The following is a 21,897-nucleotide window of genomic DNA, read 5'->3' on the forward strand; positions in this document are numbered from 1 at the left end:
AATTGGGCAAAGAAGCGGTGGCTATTTCCTTCCTTCCCCAGGGAACCAGGGGGAAGGAGCCTTAGGTAACAGAAGGGAGAGAGGCTTGGCTCAGTAGCTCTGCTGTGCAATTGAGAGAGCCTGGAAAAACAAGCTCTGCCTTCCTCCCTTCCTCCCCAAGGGAGGAGCCTCAGCCAATGGAGAAAATAGAGACTTTGCTCTGTAGCTTGAGCAAGCCTTGCAAAGCAAGCTGTTATGCAGAAGGAAGCAAGAGAGAGGGAGAAGGAAGGAGATGACAGCCAGTTGCTTAGGGGCCTGATAGAAGCCCTCTGGGGGGCCTGATTTGGCCCCCAAGCCGCATGTTTGACACCCCTGAGTTAAGGTTTTTAACTGTTTGATATGCCACAGGGAAAAATCTTCTTTCTTTGCAAAGAGCCCTTCTCTTCATATGTCCTTGGGTTTTGTACTCATTTTGTTAGAAAGGTAACAAATGGCCAGCAACTCTTTGGGACAGCTGCAGAAGGTTCCTTCTGTCCATTACAATAGACTGTTTTGTCATATCAGTCTGCTGACATAACTGTTCAACAGTCTCAACCTGTATTTGTTTCTTATCGTACAGTATATCCACAAAAGTAATAATCTGTTCTCACAAAAATACTGATAATAACCATAGCAACTGCTTGGTAATTTATCATCTTGGAATATCAAAGCTCAGCAAGACTCAACTTTGCTTTCTGCCTTCACTGTCTATTGGTACGCTTGTGAATTTTGTCTTTTCTTTGCATCAAAATAATCAAATATATACAAATTAGGCGTTGGGCATGGACACATGTGCATTAAGGGCCATTCTTTTGCCTATACTTTGTACATTTTCCAGTCTACTGGTTCATAGTTCTTAGCAAGCTTGACTAAACCTTTAACACTAGTTTGCCTTCTGTGCTTTGTTCTGCACCCATGACAACTATGTCCAATCATTTCACAGAGATAACATAACCCTGGATGCCCAGAAATGTAGTCATTTAAATATCTACTTGCTAAAGAGTTAAAGCTTGATTTGGGGATATGTTACCAATTCTCCAGAGATGTTTCCTGTGCTACTTCTATTTCTGAATTCTGGGACTCTATTTTAGCCATTTATTCCAAATAAACTTACTGAAGATTGTTTATTACTTTCATGCAGCAAAAACTGACTGGGCAAATAAAAAGCAAGGCAGGGGTAATAGAAACTATCCTATCAGAGACAGAGTTTTGCATTTGGGATACAGTCTGCCATACAACTCACAAAGGTTAAGGGTCACCTTCCACAAGGGCAACTGAACAGTGAATAAAGATGAAGTTGCCTACAACTCCAAAAGAGAATTTAAAAGTGCACGAGGTTATCCTCTTTTAAACTCCTGTGTGATGAATTTTACTGCATGTACAAATCCCAGTATCCCCAAGTATGAATGCCAAGGTAACTTAATTTATTTTATGAAAGCATATGCAGTACTATGCTCCTGAATGAGCCAGAATCATGTCAATTATTAACAGCCATCCAAAAATATCAAAGCTCTAACAGGGTCTTTTGCAGTATTAGTTTCCAGGAGCTGGGTATTAACTGTGTCATCCATTTAACCCCCTCTCCTTTCCATTCCTGAGTGGTTAACTTGTTTTCAATTATCACATAATTTGTGCAATTAATCCTGAGGATTCCAGCATATTACATCTACTTAGTTAAATCTCAAAAGCTAAATGATCAAACGATGACTCATTTGTACTAAAAATCAGATCATATAGCTAGCCCTACTGTTCAACTACAAACCACTTCTGTTCTGTCCAAGCTTTAGTGCCATTTTATATTCTCTACCTTCACTAAGCTCACGTAAAAAGGTTAATCCACCCTCCTTCAACAGAAAAGGTTCCATTATCGCTGCATTTTTTATTAAGGCAAGAAGCTCCCCCACTGTGCTCAAAAGGCTATTTTCACGTGGATGTATAAATATTTGATGCTGTTCTGCTGGGCAAAATGTCATTTTAATGTTCCTGCACATGATTTACAAGATGACTATGGGAAAAGATTCTTTATTTTATTATGACAGCTATACTAGTGGGAAGCAACATCTCCCTATGTTGTCTGTTGTCTCTGAACTATTGAAGCTCATGCACAAATCCTAACCTTTGCATTATTGTTATTAAAATGAAAAGTCATCAACACAGGTACAGGGGGAAAAGTGGCCTTTTGCATGTTTGCCTTTGACTGGCATTCACCAGCAATTCCGGACTGCTTCCCATAAAATGAGTTTCTCACTCTGGTACCACTTACATCTAATTTTCCACATGTGCCTTCAGTTGGGAAATCTGTTTCCAGAACCTATACACTGGGTACAAATATTTTCATCAGAAATGACAGCATGCATACACAGTATACAAAATCTCCTATATTTGCACAGATGTTTAACTATATGGCAACTTTTTCTCTCCATTACAAAATGTCACTTGGATCAAGGAAGAGGCATTAGAAATAGGCTACTCTCCTGCAATGTATTCTACCAATACATTCTACCATTTAAGAACATTTTTTCTAAGTCTGCTTTTATTATACAAGTCTCAACTCACTCCATTACCTTGTTTCTTCACAAAGTAATACTGCAAGTGTACAGTAATCTTGTTGTACACGCCCTCCTCAACTGCAAAATCTGTCATCAGGAAACTCCTCCAAACCCAGTTATGTAAATGCACATTTAATGTTTATACAACAGACTGATACTTTTCATATGCTGCTTTGGGATATTAAGCAATACACTGATAAGGAGCCAGAAATAAAACGCTCTCTTTAAAAGGAAGGCCTAATTGGTCTGTATTGGTCCAGTGACTCATATTTGAAAGTGCTGTTTATACATTTAAAATAAATGGCCTTTTCCAAGCAAGTTAGCTAGCAATTTGCATGGCTTGCCAGAAAGCAAAAAGAAAGCATTCCATCATCTGAACTTTAGAACTTCCTTTGCTGCAGGATAGGAAAAAAATAAAGACTGGTTGTTAATTTCCCAATTTAATTTTACAAAGATAAACCAATTTCATAAACTATTATTATTGGCTGTAGGATCTCTAGCAGCAGCATAAAAGAAGAAACAATATCCTGGTGGCTGCCTCTATTTTAACTCTGGTTAGTATGCAAAGACTCTGCTGAGCAGGTAAAAGGCATAATACTAGGGAGTGCAGGTCATCTGCCCCCCAATTTCCAGTTCACCATCCCCAAGAAACTGCTCCCCTAACAACTGGAACCCATTTGTAGGGGGCATGAGGGGCTGCTGGTATACACATGAGTGTACGTATGCCTCCCACTATAATGGAAGACGTTCCAGTATCTTGGTCCTTTGTCTGAGGTACCAGCAGGAGGAAATAGGGGCTAAAATACAGTGTATGCTACCATTGCACCAGAAGTGATGTAGTAGGTGCTGTAGAATTTATAGAAACTCTGTGGTAAACTGTAGAGCTTTTATAAATTCTAGAGTGTTGTCATTACAGGTTCTTACCAGAAGATGTCAACACACTGACACAATGTCAGTGCACTAGGCCCCACTCCCCAATTTCTCCCAGAGTTTCAGGTTATGTTATGGTCTGGCCACCCTACACACCACACACAGAGTGGAATAGTCACTTATCTCTTCCTGCATTAACTGAAGTGCAATTTACTGCTGCAATTGTGTCTAGGGTTCCCACATCTTACCTGGCTTCCAGCAGGGGGCTCCCAAGTCCATTCTTGGATGCTCTATCACACGTGGTGCAGTGACATTATCACACCAAACATATTGAAACTCTAGCATTTTGGTCAAAAACTCTATGGCAGCCTTCATGCTGGCATGATGATGTCACTTCCAGGTGATGTTACACTGACACAGGAGGGGGTTGTTCGGGGGTGGGGCTTCCCCTGCCAGCCAGCTGATTGGTAGCGGGATTGGAGCCCCTGAAAACCCCGCCCTGACTGGGGGAATGGCAACCCTAGTGGTGTCATTAGATCCAAGCACTATGCTTCATTAAATCAACATTCAAAGTTAAAAATCTCAGACCATATAAACCACCCAAAAAAATTTCAAAACCTTAACCAAAATTCTTTGCCCAAAAGTTCATCTATTTAATATTTGGATTTAAAAAAACCCCTGTTGTTAATATTAGCATTAATTTTCAAAATAGTATAGAACTATGACAAATTGGGATTTCATGGCCTTATGATCTCAGTGTTTATAATTTTTCTCCTGTGTGGCCTGGCCATTTAGGTATTTGCCAGCTGAGAAGAAATATTTAATGGATTTGACAAAATGCACCCTAGTCCATGAAAACTTATGCAGCAATAAATCTATTTACCTTTAAAGGTCCTACAAGACCCCCTTTTTTTGCTGAAACAAACCAAATGGTTCTCTCTCCATCTCTCTCTGGGACAGATCAACAACATTACTTATCATTTCAACAAGAACACAACTGGATATGAGCAATAATCTTGGGCCCAGGATATAGCCTGAAGGCCTCTCCATACAGCCATCTTGTGGAAGTTAAGCAAGTCTGCATTTAATCAGTGGCTGAATGGGCTGAATCCCTACATACCCTTGCCATGAGTCTCTTAAGAGGAAAGACAGGATATAAACAATAGAGCCTTTTGATTCTAAAAGAGAGAGTTAATGTGTTTTATATCTCTTGTGCCAAAATCTGCCCTCATATCTTTAACCTTCTGACCAAATTCTAAAAAATAACATTTTTGTTTCTCACAATAGTTCCAACAGCAGTATCTTCAGCACAAACACACAGACTTTTATGTTTACATACTGCTGTTTGCAAAAATTAGGGCTGTGTACACAATTATTTCTGAGGAGTTACAAGTACAAGCATGCCTGAGGTATATATTTCAGCAAGAACAAATGACAGATTTGTGTGAAGTGCAATCCTCAGCATCACATGTGTTGTAAATGAAGATTCCTATGTGCAAAATGGGAAAAAATCCAATATTTTTCACCTTTACCAAGCACATGGTAGAACAATTAGCAGAGAAAGGACAACTAGCAATCAAATTAACTAGAGTTTGTAGATTTGCACTCAAAAGCCTATTATAAAGGAAGTATGAAACAAGAGAAGACAGTTTCTCATCTTAATTGTTATATATTTCCATTTTTGCTGTTTAATACTCCATTTCCATATTACAATAAAATTTTCAAATGTACATTTTATTATATTCAAATTATATTTAAGTTTAACAACACAAATATAGATTCAAGTGGGTTGCCATGTTGGTTTGAAGTAGCAGAACAAAATTTGAGTTCAGGGTAACCTTTAAGACCAAAGAGGTTTTATTCAAGGCATAAGTTTTTGTGTGCATACATAGCTTTTTTCCAAAGGTAAAGGTGATTTAAAGACCAATCTACTTGAAAATTCAAAAACCAGAAAGCAAGTTACTTTGTGAGTTGGCTGTACATTTACAGATCAGGCAACAAGCATCTGAAAACAGCAGTGCTCCCCAAGGCTTTTTTTTTTGTAGAAAAAGCCCAGGAGGAACTCATTTGCATATTAGGCCGTACCCCTGATGCCAAGCCAGCCGGAATTGTGTTCCTGTGTGTTCCTGCTCGGAGAAAAACCCCTCGTGCTCCCAAATTAACAATTATTTCAAGGAGTCCAAATTCAGGTGGGTAACTGTGTTGGTCTGAAGCAACAGAACAAAGTTTGAGTCCAGTGGCACCTTTAAGACCAACAAAGTTTTATTCAAGGTATAGGCTTTCATGAATACCTTGAATAAAACTTTGTTAGTCTTAAAGGTGCCACTGAACTCAAACTTTGTTCAAGGAGTCCAGTTCTGGAAGAAACGTACCTGAAGTCCTCAAGCCACATGAGAATTTACCATGCTACTTTAAAAACCACATCTCACTCTACTTTAAACTTCACGTAACATGACTGACAATATGTGATCCTACAAATTAACTTTCTCAAAAACATCCCATCTTTAACCACCTTGCTCAGGTCTTGCAAACTGAGGGCTGTGGATTTCTTGATTGAGTCAATCCATACTATGTTGAGTTCTCTTTTCCTGCTACCTGCAACTTCTCCTAACATTACTATCTTTTCCAGTGACTCTTGACTTCTCACTATGTGACCAAAGTGACTCAGTTTAGTCATTTTAGCTTCTAGAGAGAGGTCAGGCTTGATTTGATCTAGAGCCCACTTATTTGTCTTTTTGGCATTCTGCAGTATCTGTAAATCTCTCCTCCAACACCACATTTCAAATGAATCAGCTTTCTTCCTGTTAACTTTTTTCACTGTCCAACACTCATACATAGTACTGGAGAATACTATGACATGAATTAACTTAATCTTGGTTGGCAGCAACACATCCTTACACTTAAGAATCTTTTCTATCTCCTTCAGGGCTGCCCTTCCCAGTTGCAAACACCTTCTGGTTTCTTGGCTGCAGTCTCCCTTTTGGTTGATGATGGAACCAAGAAACAGAAAATCTTGAACAATTTCAGTGTCTTCATTGTCAGACTTAAAATTGTTCAGTTTCCCAACAGTCATTACTTTTGTCTTCTTGACAGTAGAAAACAATAATTAAGAGGGGGCAGGCGGATAAAGGTTTCTCCTGAATAAAGTGCAAATATAACCTCAGATATGCAGCCTAGGGTTGCCAACCTGCAGATGGAGCCTGGAGTTCTCCTGGGATGACACTGAACTCCAGACTACAGCTATCATCTCATCTGAAGAGAATGGCTGTTTTAGAGAGTGTACTTTATGGTATACCATAGATTCTAGGTGAAATCCCTTCTGAATCCTTCCCTCCATAGGCACAGTCTCCCAAACCCCAAGGAATTTCCCAGGCTATAGTTGGCAGCCTTAGTCATCTTAAACGCACTTAATTCTAAAGCAATAGCTGCTTGTAATACATGGCAGCAGGGGAGACAAGTAGCTCAATAATGCAGCAAGAAGACTGCTGAAATGATGTGGCCTTATCCAGTCTGTGGAATTTAAAGGAAACTGTTCTTCATGTCCCCTCTGTGGGTATCACTACCAAAAGCATTGGAGATCTGGTGGAAATGAAATGTATCTCTTGAGAAGTAGTTACCTTTAACGATGGTAAAGATGGTGAGCAGGTCTATACAGGGATAGGCAGCTTCTCCAGGGATCCCTGTGGACGGCAGCTACAACATTAATCCCCACTAGGGATGGATGCAGAACACAGAAATGGTGGTTCATTTTGTGGTTCACTGGTTTGCCCAATTTGGTGGTTCAGTTTTTATTTTCTAGTGGTTCATTTGGTTCAGAAGGGCTAGAAAGATGCAAATGTACCTGGCATGATGACGTCACCTGGAAGTGATGCTATCACACTGGGCTCATTTGCCAGGGTGATGTGCCTGGAGTGATAGTGAGATGTCATCATGCTGGGCATTTTGCAGCATGTGAGGAGGATCACCCACTGACAACGACACAAACGAACCAAAGAACAAGCCACTTCATTTTGCAAGTTGTGATAGCATAAGTACCCAAACCAATTCAGAACAAACCACAAATCGGCCATTTTAGGCACAAATTGTAAATCGTGCTTCTAGTCGTGCCCATCCCTAATCCCCACTACATAGAAATAGCTTTGTTCCATTTCCTGTTATGATGAGCGGGAAAAGGAAAACCAGATTGCACAGAGGCACTTGCAACTGCACACAAATCATCCCAATTCAACTAGTACAAGAGATCCAGTGATTCAGGTTACCATCCTCCAGAAGGGACCTGGCATTCCCCTGGAATTAGAACTGATCTCTAGACTACAGAGATCAGTTCTCTGCCCCCAGTTTGCAGCATTACCAGTGATCATATCAAGCTGCATTTTCTACAGAAGCCTCCTGACTTGAAAGCAATATGCATACACAACACAGCTCTGGGTTCAGGCCTGCCTCATATCAAAGGGAATCAATCCTATGTGAGCAATGATCTGAAAAATAAGGGAGAAAAACTTTTACAGGAATTAAATTCAGCATCTTGAAAATCTGTAAAGACATTTCTTCAAAGAATGGTGCCAACAAATAATTCGCACTCAGTATGGCATGTAATTTCAAGGTGTAATTAGCATTAAGACAGAATATTTCTTTTGCTAAGAAAGCAGCTGAAAAATAGAAGATTGAAGGGAACTGCTGCTTAGACCCAGTCTCAAACACATGCTCCTGTTACTTGAAAAATAACAAATAACAGTTTTCACATTCAGTTCTAAATGTACTTTTGTCCCTTGTGACCAAGACCAAAAGAAAACAACTGATAATCATTTAAAAGAGATGAAGAAGATAAAAAGGATAGCAATCTTGCTGGGAGGGGGGGGGGATCCATACCATTTATCATCCCAAGACTGAAGATGGCATTCACCAATGTGCTCCCTTTCCGGAAGTGATCCGTCATGTGCTCCAGCCAATTAGCTTCTAAGCTGCAAATGTTCTGGCCATTGTTGAATACTCTCATAGGAATTGTTACAGTGTAATATTGGCTGGATCTCTGTGAAGTCTTTGGTTTGTTGAAGACAGCAAAGATTTCAGTTTCTGAAGAAAGCACAAAATGCTGAAATAGCAATACCATAAAGCAGGAAATACAGTGCATTCTTGTTCTCTGGGGTACAGTGCGCAAGCATAAATAAGTAACATATTAATAAGCCCTATTAGTTGAGCTTTCTCCATGTATAATTAAAACATTACAGGGTCATTAGAGAAAAAAATGTGCTTTTCCACCAAGCTTCAGAACAAACACATGTAAAACGAACCACAAGGCTTTACTGCCATCTAAGTTTTCATGGCCATAAAATAAAGCAGAACACACATTTTCATAGATTGGATCCTATGGATCTGTTGTGTTACTAGTGCTCTCCTAAGGTTGCCAACTTCCAGGTGGGCCCTAGGAACACAAGTTCCTGGAAATATAAGTTCCAAATTAAACCCTCCAAAGAAGACATTTTCTCCAAGGAATTTATCTCTGTAGTTAGGAGATCAAGTTGTAATTCAAGGAGACCTCCAATTCCCACCTGGAGGCTGGCAATCCTAATCCATCTACATGGTGGCTCCAAAATAACGTATTCAATTCTTTGAAATTGTACTTCATTAAATAAAAACAGCACAGTTCTCCATGCTAGTTTGCAACTCCCAGTTCTTTTCTCTTCTGTGCCTCACTTTCTGTGTGAAAGAGTGCTTCTTTCTGTTAAAGTAACAATCACATGTTTTAGAACATTTCTTTATACAGGGCACTATGTTCTTCCTTCCCTAAATCAACTTTTTTTTTCTGCCTAGCACAAAACATTAACAGTCTTACTAGCAAAGTGTTCTTATTATACCAGTGTCCGAAGAGAAAATATTCTGGCATAACACATCAGCAAGGAAATTTTAAAACAGTGATTAACTGTCCAATTTTCACCTGTGTTTAGTCGAGTTTGGGGGGGAGAAATGTGTGTGCAGCCTCATTTGGAGTGCTGTGTACAATTCTGGTCACCGCACCTCAAAAAAGATATTATAGCATTGGAAAAAGTGCAGAAAAGGGCAACTAGAATTATTAAAGGGTTGGAACACTTTCCCTATGAAGAAAGGTTAAAACGCTTGGGACTCTTGAGCTTGGAGAAACGTCTACTGAGGGGTGACATGAAAGAGGTTTACAAGATTATGCATGGGATAGAGAAGACAGAGAAAGAAGTACTTTTCTCCCTTTCTCACAATATAGGAACTCGTGGGCATTCAATGAAATTGCTGAACAGTCGGGTTAGAACTGATAAAAGGAAGTACTTCTTCACCCAAAGAGTGATTAACACGTGGAATTCACTGCCACAGGAGGTAGTGGCGGCTACAAGCATAGACAGCTGCAAGAGGGGACTGGATAAGCATATGGAGCAGTGGTCCATCAGTGGCTATTAGCCACAGCGTATTGTTGGAACTCTCAGTTTGGGGCAGCGATGCTCTGTATTCTTGGTGCTTTGGAGGAGGGGCACAGTGGGAGGGCTTCTACCCCACTGATGGACCTTCTGATGGCACTTGGGTTTTTTGGCCACTATGTGACACATAGTGTTGGACTGGATGGGCCACTGGCCTGATCCAACATGGCTTCTCTTATGCTCTTGTTCTTATCTGTGTTCTCATTTGGCTTGCAGAAGCAATAGTGATTCAGTTAAACCACAAATCTGTGTTAAGAGGTAATAATTTATAATTTTACAATAAAACCCTGAGTTCTACATGAGAATGCAGTGTTCTTATTTCTTCTAAATTGTTTTTCAAAACCTTTTACATGGATCACAGCAGTATAATTAACTTTCATGAATTCATCCAGCAGTACAGCTTCTGGTCAGAACCAAATGGTGATTTCAATGTGTGTAGAGACTTGAGAAGAGCAGATGGTCTAATTTGATCTTCCTAAGTAAATTAAAAAACAAAACAGCCCCTCTACTAGAATTCAGAGGCCAATAAATGAAAAAAAAACCTAGTGGGACCAATGTTTTAGAATTGATACATTCTGATACATTCAAACAGGGATCATTTTGTAGAAAAATAGATGGCAGAGCTCATTAGCATATGTCATCCTCTCCCAGCCAAAAGCAACCCAATGCAAGAAAGAAGAGCCCTGGGCGAGCAAGGCCTGCTTGGGCTAGCTAGAGATCCAACCAGCCCAAGCAGGCCTTACTCGCCTGGGGCTCTCCTGGGCCGCCCCACCCCCTAGTCAAAAGGCCACCAAGCCACCCGCTGCCCCAAATCACATAAGAAGTAGATAAAAGGTGGCATGGGCTTCTCCAGGGGTTAATGAGGGCTGCTGGAGGTGTGGCAAAGCCCCTGGTAACTGTCTGGCTGCCTGCTCTCCTAAGCCTGGGATTGTTATGCAGCTGCACCTACTATTCAATGGACAAGGTAGGTGGGGAAGAAGAGAGGGAACCCTCAGAAAGGTTCAGGAGCTGTGCTCCTGTGAGCTCCTGCTGAATCTGAGGCCTGCATTCAAATACCACTCTACAACATTATCGTTCAAAATGTATCATCTTCCACAACAGGTAATCAAGGCTAGAAACCATAATAATGGCTTGTTCAAATAACTGACAAACACAAATCCAAATACAATAATATTACAAGTGAACTTGGTATCCATTGTTAAAGTTACAGTGACATTTTAAATGTGGATTCTTTTATTTTATCATTATAACAACCTTGTGAAGAGGCCATTTTTCTCAAATAAAGAACTGCCATTGAAAGCTGAGGGCTAGACCCTGGCCATCCAATTAATCCATGATTAAAAATTTTATTCTTGTCCCTCACAGTTCACAGATCCAACACTCTTCATCGATCACAGTGGGTAGTCACTTGGCCTTCAAAGATCAATCCAATAAACTGAGAGGTATACATAAGATCTAAACACATATTTGAGTTAATCAGGAAACCTTAGGCTTCCCAAATCCCCCGCCTGGGCTGGGGACCCCCGATTTGGAGCCTTCTCCCCCCGCTCGCCAAAAATCCAGAAAGCGGGGAGAATGGCGGCCCTTCCCACCCAGCCCTGATCCCAGCAGCTTCTCCTTGCCCCTTCCCTTCCCACCCTTGAGGGCAGCCCAGCCAGCGGCTCCAGAGGCGCTGCCCTCAAGGGTGGGAAGGTGCTGCTTCCGAAAGCGTGGCCAGAGCTAGAGGCGAGCTGCAGCGCTTCCCTGGGGCCCTGCCTCCTGCCTTGCCCTCGCCTTCAGTGGCTGGAGGAGCGCCAGCGCTGTCGGGGAAGGTGTGCGGGGACCAAGCGGCGGCCTCCCTGCAGCCTTCGCCGCTCAGCCAGGCCGGGGGCGGGGGGACGCGAACTGGAGAGAACCAAGGTGCCAGGAGCGGAGTCCGTCTGGGAAGGCGGTGTGCAGCCGGGCTGGCCCTGCAGCCGGAAGGCTCTTGTGGCGCTGCAGAGGGAAGGCGCGGTGCATGGCCAGCCCATTTGGAGAGCCTCGGTAAAGGGCGGCAGGGGGGTGGGGAGGTCAGCTCCAGCCAGGATGGGAAATGCCTAGAAGCGCACGGGGGGGCGGGGGTTGCTTTGGGTGGAGAACAAAAGACCTCCTCAGCCAGACCTAAGCCCCCCCCCTCTGGGAATCTGGACTTTGGGAATTCATTGTAGTTCTAGGGAACTGCCTGCATGCCCTCACTGGCTGGCCTGCGAGACACGACGAAGATTTCTACAGTTGGGCGGGGGGGGGAAGGGCTCGGAGGAGAATATTCCCTCTTGGGGGGGAGGGGGTTGCCAGCTGGGCGGGGGGAATTCCTGGAGATGTGGGGGGAGGCTATTTTTTGAGGTAGAGGCACCAAATTTTCAGTATAGCATCTAGTGCCTCTCCCCAAAATACCCCCCAAGTTTCATAAAGATTGGACCAGGGGTCCAATTCTATGAGCCCCAAAAGAAGGTGCCCCTAATTCTTCATTATTTCCTATGGAAGGAAGGAATTGAATAGGTGCGCTGTCCCTTTAAATGTGATGGCCAGAACTCCCTTTGGAGTTCAATTATGCTTGTCACAGCCTTGATCTTGGCTCCACCCCCAAAGTCTCCTGGCTCCACCCCCAAAGTCCCCAGATATTTCTTGAATTGGACTTGGCAACCCTAGGAAACCTACCCCCTAAAAAAAGCCCTTCCCCCATATAACTGTTTAAAAGTCCCTGAACAAAAACAAAAAGGTTATGAACCTGACCCAACATCCAGGAATTGGGAAGGGGAGGGTAAATTAGGTAAAAACCACCTGCAGCAACATTTATGTTTTTTAAATGTTCCTCTGCCAAAAATCTCAAATACTTTATGGATTCAGTGGCATTTAGAGAGCACACAACTAATGCAGGAAAGTCTTAAATAAACACAAATGCAGGATCAGACAGTATACACAAGGCCCTCTAGAAATCTTAAAAATCATCAGATTCTTCATATTCAGATGCTATGAATTTAAAGAAGTAGTGGAAAAATACATTTTACATAAATGAAGGATGGATGCTAATACACGTATTTGGCAAAACAATCCAAATACTGAGCCAGGATTTATACAGATCAAGGAGGACTATTTTATCATTTTCCTGTAATAAGAAACAGGATAAAGGATCTCTCAGCCAGAGACTTTACAGTGCAACAAGCACTTGTTAAAATAAGAGCCCCAAATTATTTCAATACCAATGGTTATGTTCTAAAATTTTGTGGGAAATGAACAGCCATTTCTGTAAATTAAGAAGTTCAGAATATGTTTGTGGACTTCTAAGAATAACAAAGTTGGTAAATAAAATTCTAAAGATGTCTAATTCTAGAAGAACTCTGAAAAGCTAATCAAGCAATATCTGCACTAAACAAATATATTCCTCCCTGCTGATCAAAAATGCATACATTTCTGAAACATGAAATTCCAGACTAAAACAGGGATCTCTTGTAAAAGATATGGCAAACAATGTGAAGAATAGAAGTATTTACCTCTGTGATCACAAGAGGAAAAGGAAGATTAATGCCAAGACTGGAATACTTTTTCCAGGTTAGAAAAAGGAAGTTCTGAAGAAAATTAGGGCCACAAAAGGGCAATAAAGAAATCAGATGTACTATGGGGGAAAATCAGTAAGATATTTCATTCTCCTCCACCCCCTTTCCTCTCACACACCCACAAACACACAAAAACAACAGAAAATTCCCTCATATTTGAAAACAGTTACTAGAAAATAATATCAAGCAATCTGAGGAGAGGCCATGGCTCAGCAATCCTCTTTTTTACATGCAGAAAGTCTTAATGTCTCCAATTTAAAAAGGTAGTAGGTGATGTTAAGGACCCTCCACCTGAGACTCTGAAGAATTACTGCCAGTCAGAATAGGCAATATCAAACAAACATTCCTAAATAAATTTTAAAAACTAGAAAATATGCAAAAAGGAGAAACATGGCCTAAAACAGGCCAAATAAAAATGAGAAATAATAAGGTTTTCCTGGATTCTTTCAAGAAACATTATCCCCTTTCATTCCATTGATGTCATGTGTCATTTTGGGGACCAATTATTTAAGAGACTTTGGTCCGTTACATTGTATGTCATGACATTTTCAACACGAGACCAGAGCAGAATCACAAGCTTTCTCCCAGTGACTCTATGTGCAATTTTCTCCCAGTCTCTGTTTTCCTAGCAATGTCAATCTTAGCCCTGCCCTGCTCAAGGAAAACCAGAAAGAACAGCAGTAGCTTAATCCCTACCTAGAAAGTTTTGCAAATGTACATTTGGCTCCACCAGCCACTTAAGAACCTCCTTCCATCATGATTACTGCTGAGGCTGAAGAATTGCCAGCTCTGGGTTGGAAGGAACATTAGATTTGAAGGTGGAACATGAGGAAGGCATAGTTTGGGGAAGGGAGAACCTACACCTCAGTGGGGTATAAGGTCACAGAATCTCCCCTCCAAAGCAGCCATTTTCTCCAGGGGAACTGGTCCCTAAAGACAGAAGATCAGTCGTAATTCCCACCTGGAGGTTTGGCAACTAAACAAGGGGAACACAGCCAAGGTTGAGAAAAATGTAGGCAGCTGTGAAAAATTACTGTACAAAGAACAATTACAACTGGTGTAACACAGCTTAATACAAAAATTACACAATTTCCACAAACATAATATCAATGCTTAACCGCACTCTGCAATATATTGAATATTTATGAACTCCATTTAAAGGGGAAACACCACAATCAACTTTTTAACAACAATACTTCTAAGAAAAACATGCAAGGTTTGTCAGATTTAAACAGCAATTACTTCTGTATGAAACATGCAAAGTTTGCAGTATACTCGACCAACAAAGACAATAGTCCTTGAATTAAGTGTAGGCTTAGAAGAATGAATCAAAGGTTGTTTTTCTGTTGATTGTCCACAGGTATAGATTCAACACGCTTCCTAGGTTTTCTTATCTTTGTGTGTTTCGAACGTCGTCTTCTTTGACCACATGATTATGTTTCTGGAACCAAGGCTCATAGCATTATAAGGAAATCAATTCCAACATTTACACAGGCAAAGTGGAACCATTTGCCACATTAAAAAAGAACAATTTTCCCCTTTAAACGCTGTTAACATAAATACTCAATATATTGCAGAGTGCAATTAAGCACTGATATAATGTTTGTGGAGAGTGTGTAATTTTTGTATTAAGCTGTATTACACTAGTTGTAATTGTTCGTTCTACAGTAATTTTTCACAGACTCCTACGTTTTTCTCCACCTGGAGGTTGGCAACTCTAGGCAGAATAGGGAAAGGCAAGGAAGTACATGCATGGGCACAATATACTATTATGTATACAAGAGTTATTACCATGTAAAAGCCCCTTGTTATATCTATCTTGAAGCAGTAGACAAACTAGAAGTATAATACAAAAAAACCCCCTTCAGAGTAGTTATCTCTTTTGCAGGATAGAATGAACCATTGAAGGGGGACCCCTGAATAATTAATGAAGACCCCTATAATAATAAATGGAAATATGCTTTTGCCTTCAAAAAGAGTATGTCTGATGCAATGTTTGATGCAACTGTCCTTTAGAGGCTAGATAGTCTCAGTGGGTGAGGATTCAAGGTTGTAAAGTAGATAACAGAGGCCTCAGAGAAGCTTCTTGCAAGAGCTGATAACGCATGGAGACAGAAGGTAGAAGGAGAGCAAGGGGGTGGGGAATGTTTAGTTAGATAAGCCTGGAGGCCTGCCTGCTTGTTTTGGGGTGTGAATAAAAATGGTCTGAGTGAGAATAACTTTAACTTAGTCAGTTTGGAGGCTTATGGCCGGCTAAGTTCTGCTTTGGTGCCAAGTAAACTCGTTTTCAACACAGTAAGAGTGCGGACCTCGTTATTTCTCTGCTTCACCATCTGTAGACTATAGAACTTGGTAAAGGTCTGTAAAGCTTAGAACCTGTATGACTTCCACACAAATCCAATGAAAAGCAATGGCATGGCAGGCAGTTATAAAGAGAGAATAGCTGAAAACATTAAAAAGTCTGTTAGAGGTGGTTAAATGTAAAATATTAATTTTAACTCAGTAAAAAAATTAATCTACTGATGTATTGTGAACATCTATTCTCTTGGGTTACAAGATCACATGGGACCACAACATCTTCTAAAAGGGAAGAACATGATAAAAGTTTTGAACCCCTATATGGCAGACCTCACAACAATTATGCTGCTTTTTTATGTGGCAATATTTTATGCTGAACAATGAGAATCTCATGAGACACTTGCATGTAAAAGTTCATTCATACAACACAAAGATGTGCAGATGATTATAGAATATCATGCTGAAATTCAGAACAGAATAATGAAAAGAACTCTGACCTAAGACTAGTAAAGGATTGCCTGCTCTCTCTCCCTCCATACATCTTGCTCACAGCTATATTATGCTATCAGAACAAATTAAACCAGTGGAAAAGACGCAAGAAATATTGGTCAGGATCCAGGCCTGGGGAGATTTCTGACTTGTTTTTTCTTTTTTTTAATTTAGAAAAATTGTATGCTCAGAATGGCTCACAACTTAGACAGTAAAACAGAAATAAGCAATAACAGCAAGTACAAAATCCCATACTTCCTATAAGGAAGCCCAAGGTAGCTATTCCTTCTACATTTTATCCTTATATCCACCTTGGAGATCTCTTGAGATTACAATTTATCTCCAGGCAATAGAGATCAATTAACTTGGAGAAAATTGCCCCTTTGAAAGGATCTAATACCCCACTGAAGTCCATCCGTTGCTCCCTAAACTCTGCCCTACTTAGGCTTTACCCCCCAAAATCTCTAGGTATTTCAGTTAAACCCACAGCTGGTAACACTACCTAGGAGAGAAGCTGTCTGAGAAAGAGTGACTAGCCCAATTTTTTACAGCAAACTTCATTGCAGAATGGAAATCTAAATCTGACATTAGTTCAAAACTGTAACCAATATATCGTACTGGCTCTTTGTTCTCACACCTTGCTGCACTCCCATACCATTTCACAGTCAGTTTTTTGGAAGTTCTCTCATGATCTAAAGCAGTTTAACATATGGTATGTTGGGCTACTGTTTAAGAAACACCAGCCAAAAGTCCCCTTGGCCATGCAGAACTAGTCATGTGGTCCTTCAAAAGCTGGTGGTTGACTATATCTTATAACTGCTTTTTTGTAGCAAGAGCTCCTTTGCATATTAAGCTACACCCCCCCGATGTAGCCAATCCTCCAAGAGCTTACAGTAGGCCCTGTATTAAGAGCCCTGTAAGCTCTTGGAGGACTGGTTACATCACAGGGGTGTAGCCTAATATGCAAAGGAGTTCCTGCTACAAAAAAGCTCTGCCTTATAATAAAATGTATGAAGTGAATTATTTGGTGAACTAGTTGGTGTCCTTGCCAATAATGATCTGAGGATTATTTTTCCCTGCTGTATACCTATTTTTTATTTTATAACTAGATATATGCTGCCTGTCTTTTAATGCTATTGATCCAGTGATTTAAAAGATGTTTTTTTTAATGCTGTTGATTTGCTGGCTTCAATGTGTTTTATTTCCTGTTTTCATTATGTAGCTGATTCTGTCAGATTTGCTGAATTTTAAGATTTTTTAGAAACATTTTAATTTTTTCTGGTTAATTTTTAATATGTTCTTGTTTATTGTTATTTTTAAACACTGACTTTACTGTAAGCTGCTTAGAGAGCCAATTTGGCTGAGATAGTGAAGTACAAATGCCAAAAGTTAATTAAATAAATAATCAAACATCCATAAACACTTTTCAAACAAGTGTTCTAGCGCAGGTCTAAAATTAAAGTGTGCATGAACCTGCACTGCATCTCCCAAAGCTGAGAACTGTGTTTCTTCTGTCTGGGAGCTGCAATATCCTTTGGGACCTAACACCACTTTCTATCAGCAAGTGGTTAATGGAAGTAAAGTACAATCTGAAGCCTGGAGATGATCAGGCTCTGTAGGGAGGAGGCAGAAGCAGCATGGAAATGCAGCAGGGTGAAAAAAGGAAGCAGATCAATTTTAACCCTCCTTTGCTATGTACCTTTCCCATTAATTTAAAATAATTCCTGTCAGCATTCTATGAAAGGCTGCCTAGGCCAACAGATTAAAAATTCAGGATCATAAATCCAGAAAAATGTGGCTAAGAGTTGCCACTGCTGAATCAGGAAATTTCTGGAGATCTGGGGGTGGATTCTAGTGGTAGCAAGGTTCGGGGAGGGGAGGAAGCTTAGCGAGATATAGTTAAGGCTGCCAAACTTCAGGTGAGGCCTTGAGATCTTCCAGCATTACAACTAATTTCAAGACAAAAGAGATCAGTTCCCCAAAAGAAAGTGGCTGCTTTGGAGGATGGTGTCTATGAGAATATATCCTACTGAGCTCCCATACCTTCCCAAGCTCCATCCCTAAAATCTCAAGGAATTTCCCAATCAAAAGTTTGCAACCCTACAATACCATGTAGTCCACTCTCTGAGACTGCCATTTTCTCCAGAAGAATTTATCTCTGTTCTTTGAAGATGAGTTATAATTCTGGGACAACTTCAGACCCCACCTGGAGGCTGGCAATCCTGTGGGTGGAGGACCCACAAAGATTTGCAGGAGGCATCTTATTTTCCCCTCCCCCACCATTTATTTTTTCCTTTCCCTGAAAGCCCCATAAGCTCTCTCCTTTTCTTGCTTCATTCTTTTCTTTCCATCCACAAGTCAACCTACCTTTATCTCCCCCTTCCATCTTCAGCTTTCCCTCCTAGGTCTCTATTCAGGAAAACTATGGCCTGAGTATATAGCACTGGCTGCCAGACTGGACTCATTTGAGCAGTGGGGAACCTGCAAGAACATGTGGGAGGTACCTCATTTTCCCATCCATCACCTTCCCCACACTCTTTCCCCATGGGAACTCCCATATCGTCATCTTTCTCTGCTTCCTTCTTTCCCACCAACCAATCTATCTTTTATCTGCCCCCCACCCACTCAGCTTCAGTTATATTTATTATACCACACTGACTTTCCTGGGGAGGCTGCTGTTGAACAGTAGCAAACAGCCACTCCTGGGTGAATCATACAAGTCCTGTGGTATCAAGTCATCCATGGTCACTGCTAGGCCTAGCCCCAGTGGATCCTCCCTCAAGGACCAAAACAGGCCTGGAAAGTGGTCCCTGCCCTCTCCCCCTGCTTTTTAGTGAAAGGAACCCAAGGCTCAGAGGTTGGAAATACTTTTGTGATTGCCTAGCAACCCCACTAGGATGTGCACCAAAAAACCCCCAGTATTTAAGGGGTTAAGGTATATTGAACCCAGAAAATATTGGTATTTCCTAATATTCCTGAATCCCAGTACTGGTATGGTATTTGGGAAATATTCGGGACTGTCGAATTTTTTTTGTTCCATTATTTCCTATGGGGACCAATACACCCAATAGGCTATAATGGAGAATATATTCAGGGTCTCTACAGATGCTGCTTCTATTATTTGGGGAAGTTAACTCCCCAATGTATATTTTATGTCAGTTTTTTTCTGCAAACCTGGGGTTATTTTCAGGCTTGTAGAAAGGTCTGTTGTTTGTTGATAGCTTCATTCTCTGGATATAAGTATTCCCATTCAAACCTGCATGGCTGATACAAGTAAAAAATCATAAAGCTTTCTACATATTATAGTCAGCAGGAGCTCACAGGAGCACAGCTCCTGAACCTTTCTGGTTGCCCCCCCTCCTCTTATCTACGTTGTCCATTGAATAGTAGGTGCAGCTGCATAACAATCCCTGGATGAGCTCCACCACCTATTTTTCTACAAAACAATCTGATTATAGTGATAATATAAATGGCAAATAATTCAGGAGTTCATTCTTATTAGGTGTCAGTGCAGTACATTTAAGGCAGCAAGTAGCATAGCAATCAGGTCCCAATGCAGCACTGTAATAACTTACATGCTATAGCCTTGGAGAACCATTTGCTTCTCACCTTGTAGTTGCCCTCCCTTTTCTTCAGCAGAGCTTAAACTGAGCTGTTCAGTAACCTGCCCTTCACCTCTCAGATCTTCACTAGGATTTATACACTGGTCAACATTTTCCTCACTTGCCGCTGTGGGGATTTTGCTTCCATTAGTGCGATCTTTTTCATAATCCAACAATGCACAGTCCTCAGGAAAGTCTAATGGAGTTTTGTCACCTCTTAGTTCTCTCGAGCTGTTACTGCTGGATATTACAGCACTACTGCTCTTGGAGTTCATTTGGGAAGTATACTGAGGTATTATTCCAACAAACCTCATGCCCCGACTTGCCGCATCTTGAATCTATAAATCAAAAGAGATTACAAATTAATTTACAAGTTCTCCTTCAGAAACTGAAGTGTTTCAAATTCACCACATCAGGTAGACTAGTGTTACTGGGATGCGGTTTGGGTATGTTACAATCCACAATAGTATATACTTTTTTTAGTGAATATGTATATAAAAGGTGAAAATACAAGGGACTACAATTTGAATAGTTATATACAGGGCTTTTTTGTAGGAAAAATCCCAGCAGGAACTCATTTGCATATTAGGCTGCACCCCTGATGTCACCATTGTTTCACATAAGACTTTCTCTACAAAAAGCCCATCAGGAACTAATTTGCATATTAGGCCACACCCACAGCCAAAACTGCATTCCTGTGCATTCCTGCTCAAAAAAATCCCTGGTTATATATAGTTCTATGGATATTGTTACTGGAAATAGAATATATTTTCTATATTTGTCTATATATATTTTATATGTAAGTTACGTAAGTAATATGCCAGCTATATAGTATCTCATAGAAATTTTTATTCACATGAATGGCATATCAAGTTGCCTTTTAATATAGAAGAACCTTTAATGAAAATGTAACCAACTTTGCTAATTTTTGTTCTAAACAAATTCATTTATGTTCAAGTTTTCCAAATGTTGCAGTAGATCATGCTATCCCGTTTTTAATGCTTTATGTCACGAGTCAGAAGTGTGAACAGTAAAATATGTACAAGACTAGTTTCATGCAGAGAGAACTAGGTAGAAAAAAGAAGAGTAATTTGAACTCCACCCCCACCCCCCACTTTACGGCACTGTTCATGTTACAATGAAACTGTTTTTCTCTGTCTGCTAAATGCCATAAAGAAGATGCCATATTTTCACTGCACTGTGATGCATGCAAAATACATATTGGGTTATGTTTAGGGTTTTCAGGTCTGACTCAAGAGATATCTGGGGACTCTGGGGATGGAGCCAGAATAGGGTTCCCAAGTCCAACCCCCCAAATATCTGGGGACTTTGGGGGTGGAGCCAGGAGACTTTGGGGGTGGAGCCAGGAGACAATGGGGTGGAGCTAGGGGGGAGGGGGGAAACGGCGAGCCGCCCCTGCGCAGCTGACGCTTCTTCTCTGCTCGCTGTGATTGCTCCTCCGAGATGGGCTCAGCCTGAGCCCATCTCGGAGGAGCAGCCATGGCGAGCGGAGAAGAGGCCGCCGCGCCGCTGCCGCCTTGCCCACTCCGCCTCTGGGGTGGAAGCGGAGAGGGGGGGTGGAGGCGGGCCGGGGGCGTGGCGAGCCACGAGTCCGGGTCCTAAAAGGGCCCAGATTCGCGGCTCGCCATGCTCCTGGCCTGCCTCACCCTCCCCTGCGCTGCTGCCGCCTCTTGGCTGCTCCTCTGAGATGGGCTCAGCCTGGGCTCATCTCGGAGGAGCAGCTGCGGTGGGAGGGGAGGGGGTAGCAGCAGCGCGGCGGCCTCGCCGGCTCCGGGACGCGGTGGCTGGCCATGCTCCCCGGCGCCGTTTCCACCCCCTCCCCCCGCTTCCGTTTTTTGGGGGAGCGGGGGAAGAGGGTGGAAATCCTGGGGTCCCCCGCCAGGGCGGGAGGGTTGGGAAGCCTAAGCCAGAAGCAAGGGTGTGACAACCACGATTGAACTCCAAGGGGAGTTTTGGCCTCCATTTGGAAATAATGAAGGACAGAGGCACCTTCTTTTGGGGCTCATTAAATTGGATTCCCTGGCCCAATCTCTTT

At 41.6% G+C, this 21,897-nt stretch overlaps 1 protein-coding gene across 1 annotated transcript in view; it reads right to left on the reverse strand.

Annotated features, from left to right (window-relative positions):
- Window positions 1-21,897, reverse strand: part of RFTN1 (raftlin, lipid raft linker 1) — a 144,341-nt gene that overhangs the window by 35,176 nt on the left and 87,268 nt on the right. Inside the window, exons 4-5 of the mRNA XM_060248729.1 lie at window positions 19,849-20,179; window positions 8,307-8,510 (exon numbers count right to left, since the gene is read on the reverse strand). Coding sequence (XP_060104712.1) covers window positions 8,307-8,510; window positions 19,849-20,179 — 535 coding nt within the window. The remainder of the gene's footprint in view (window positions 1-8,306; window positions 8,511-19,848; window positions 20,180-21,897) is intronic.

This window comes from Heteronotia binoei, chromosome 10 (assembly GCF_032191835.1).
Source record: "Heteronotia binoei isolate CCM8104 ecotype False Entrance Well chromosome 10, APGP_CSIRO_Hbin_v1, whole genome shotgun sequence".
Taxonomy (NCBI): domain Eukaryota; kingdom Metazoa; phylum Chordata; class Lepidosauria; order Squamata; family Gekkonidae; genus Heteronotia; species Heteronotia binoei.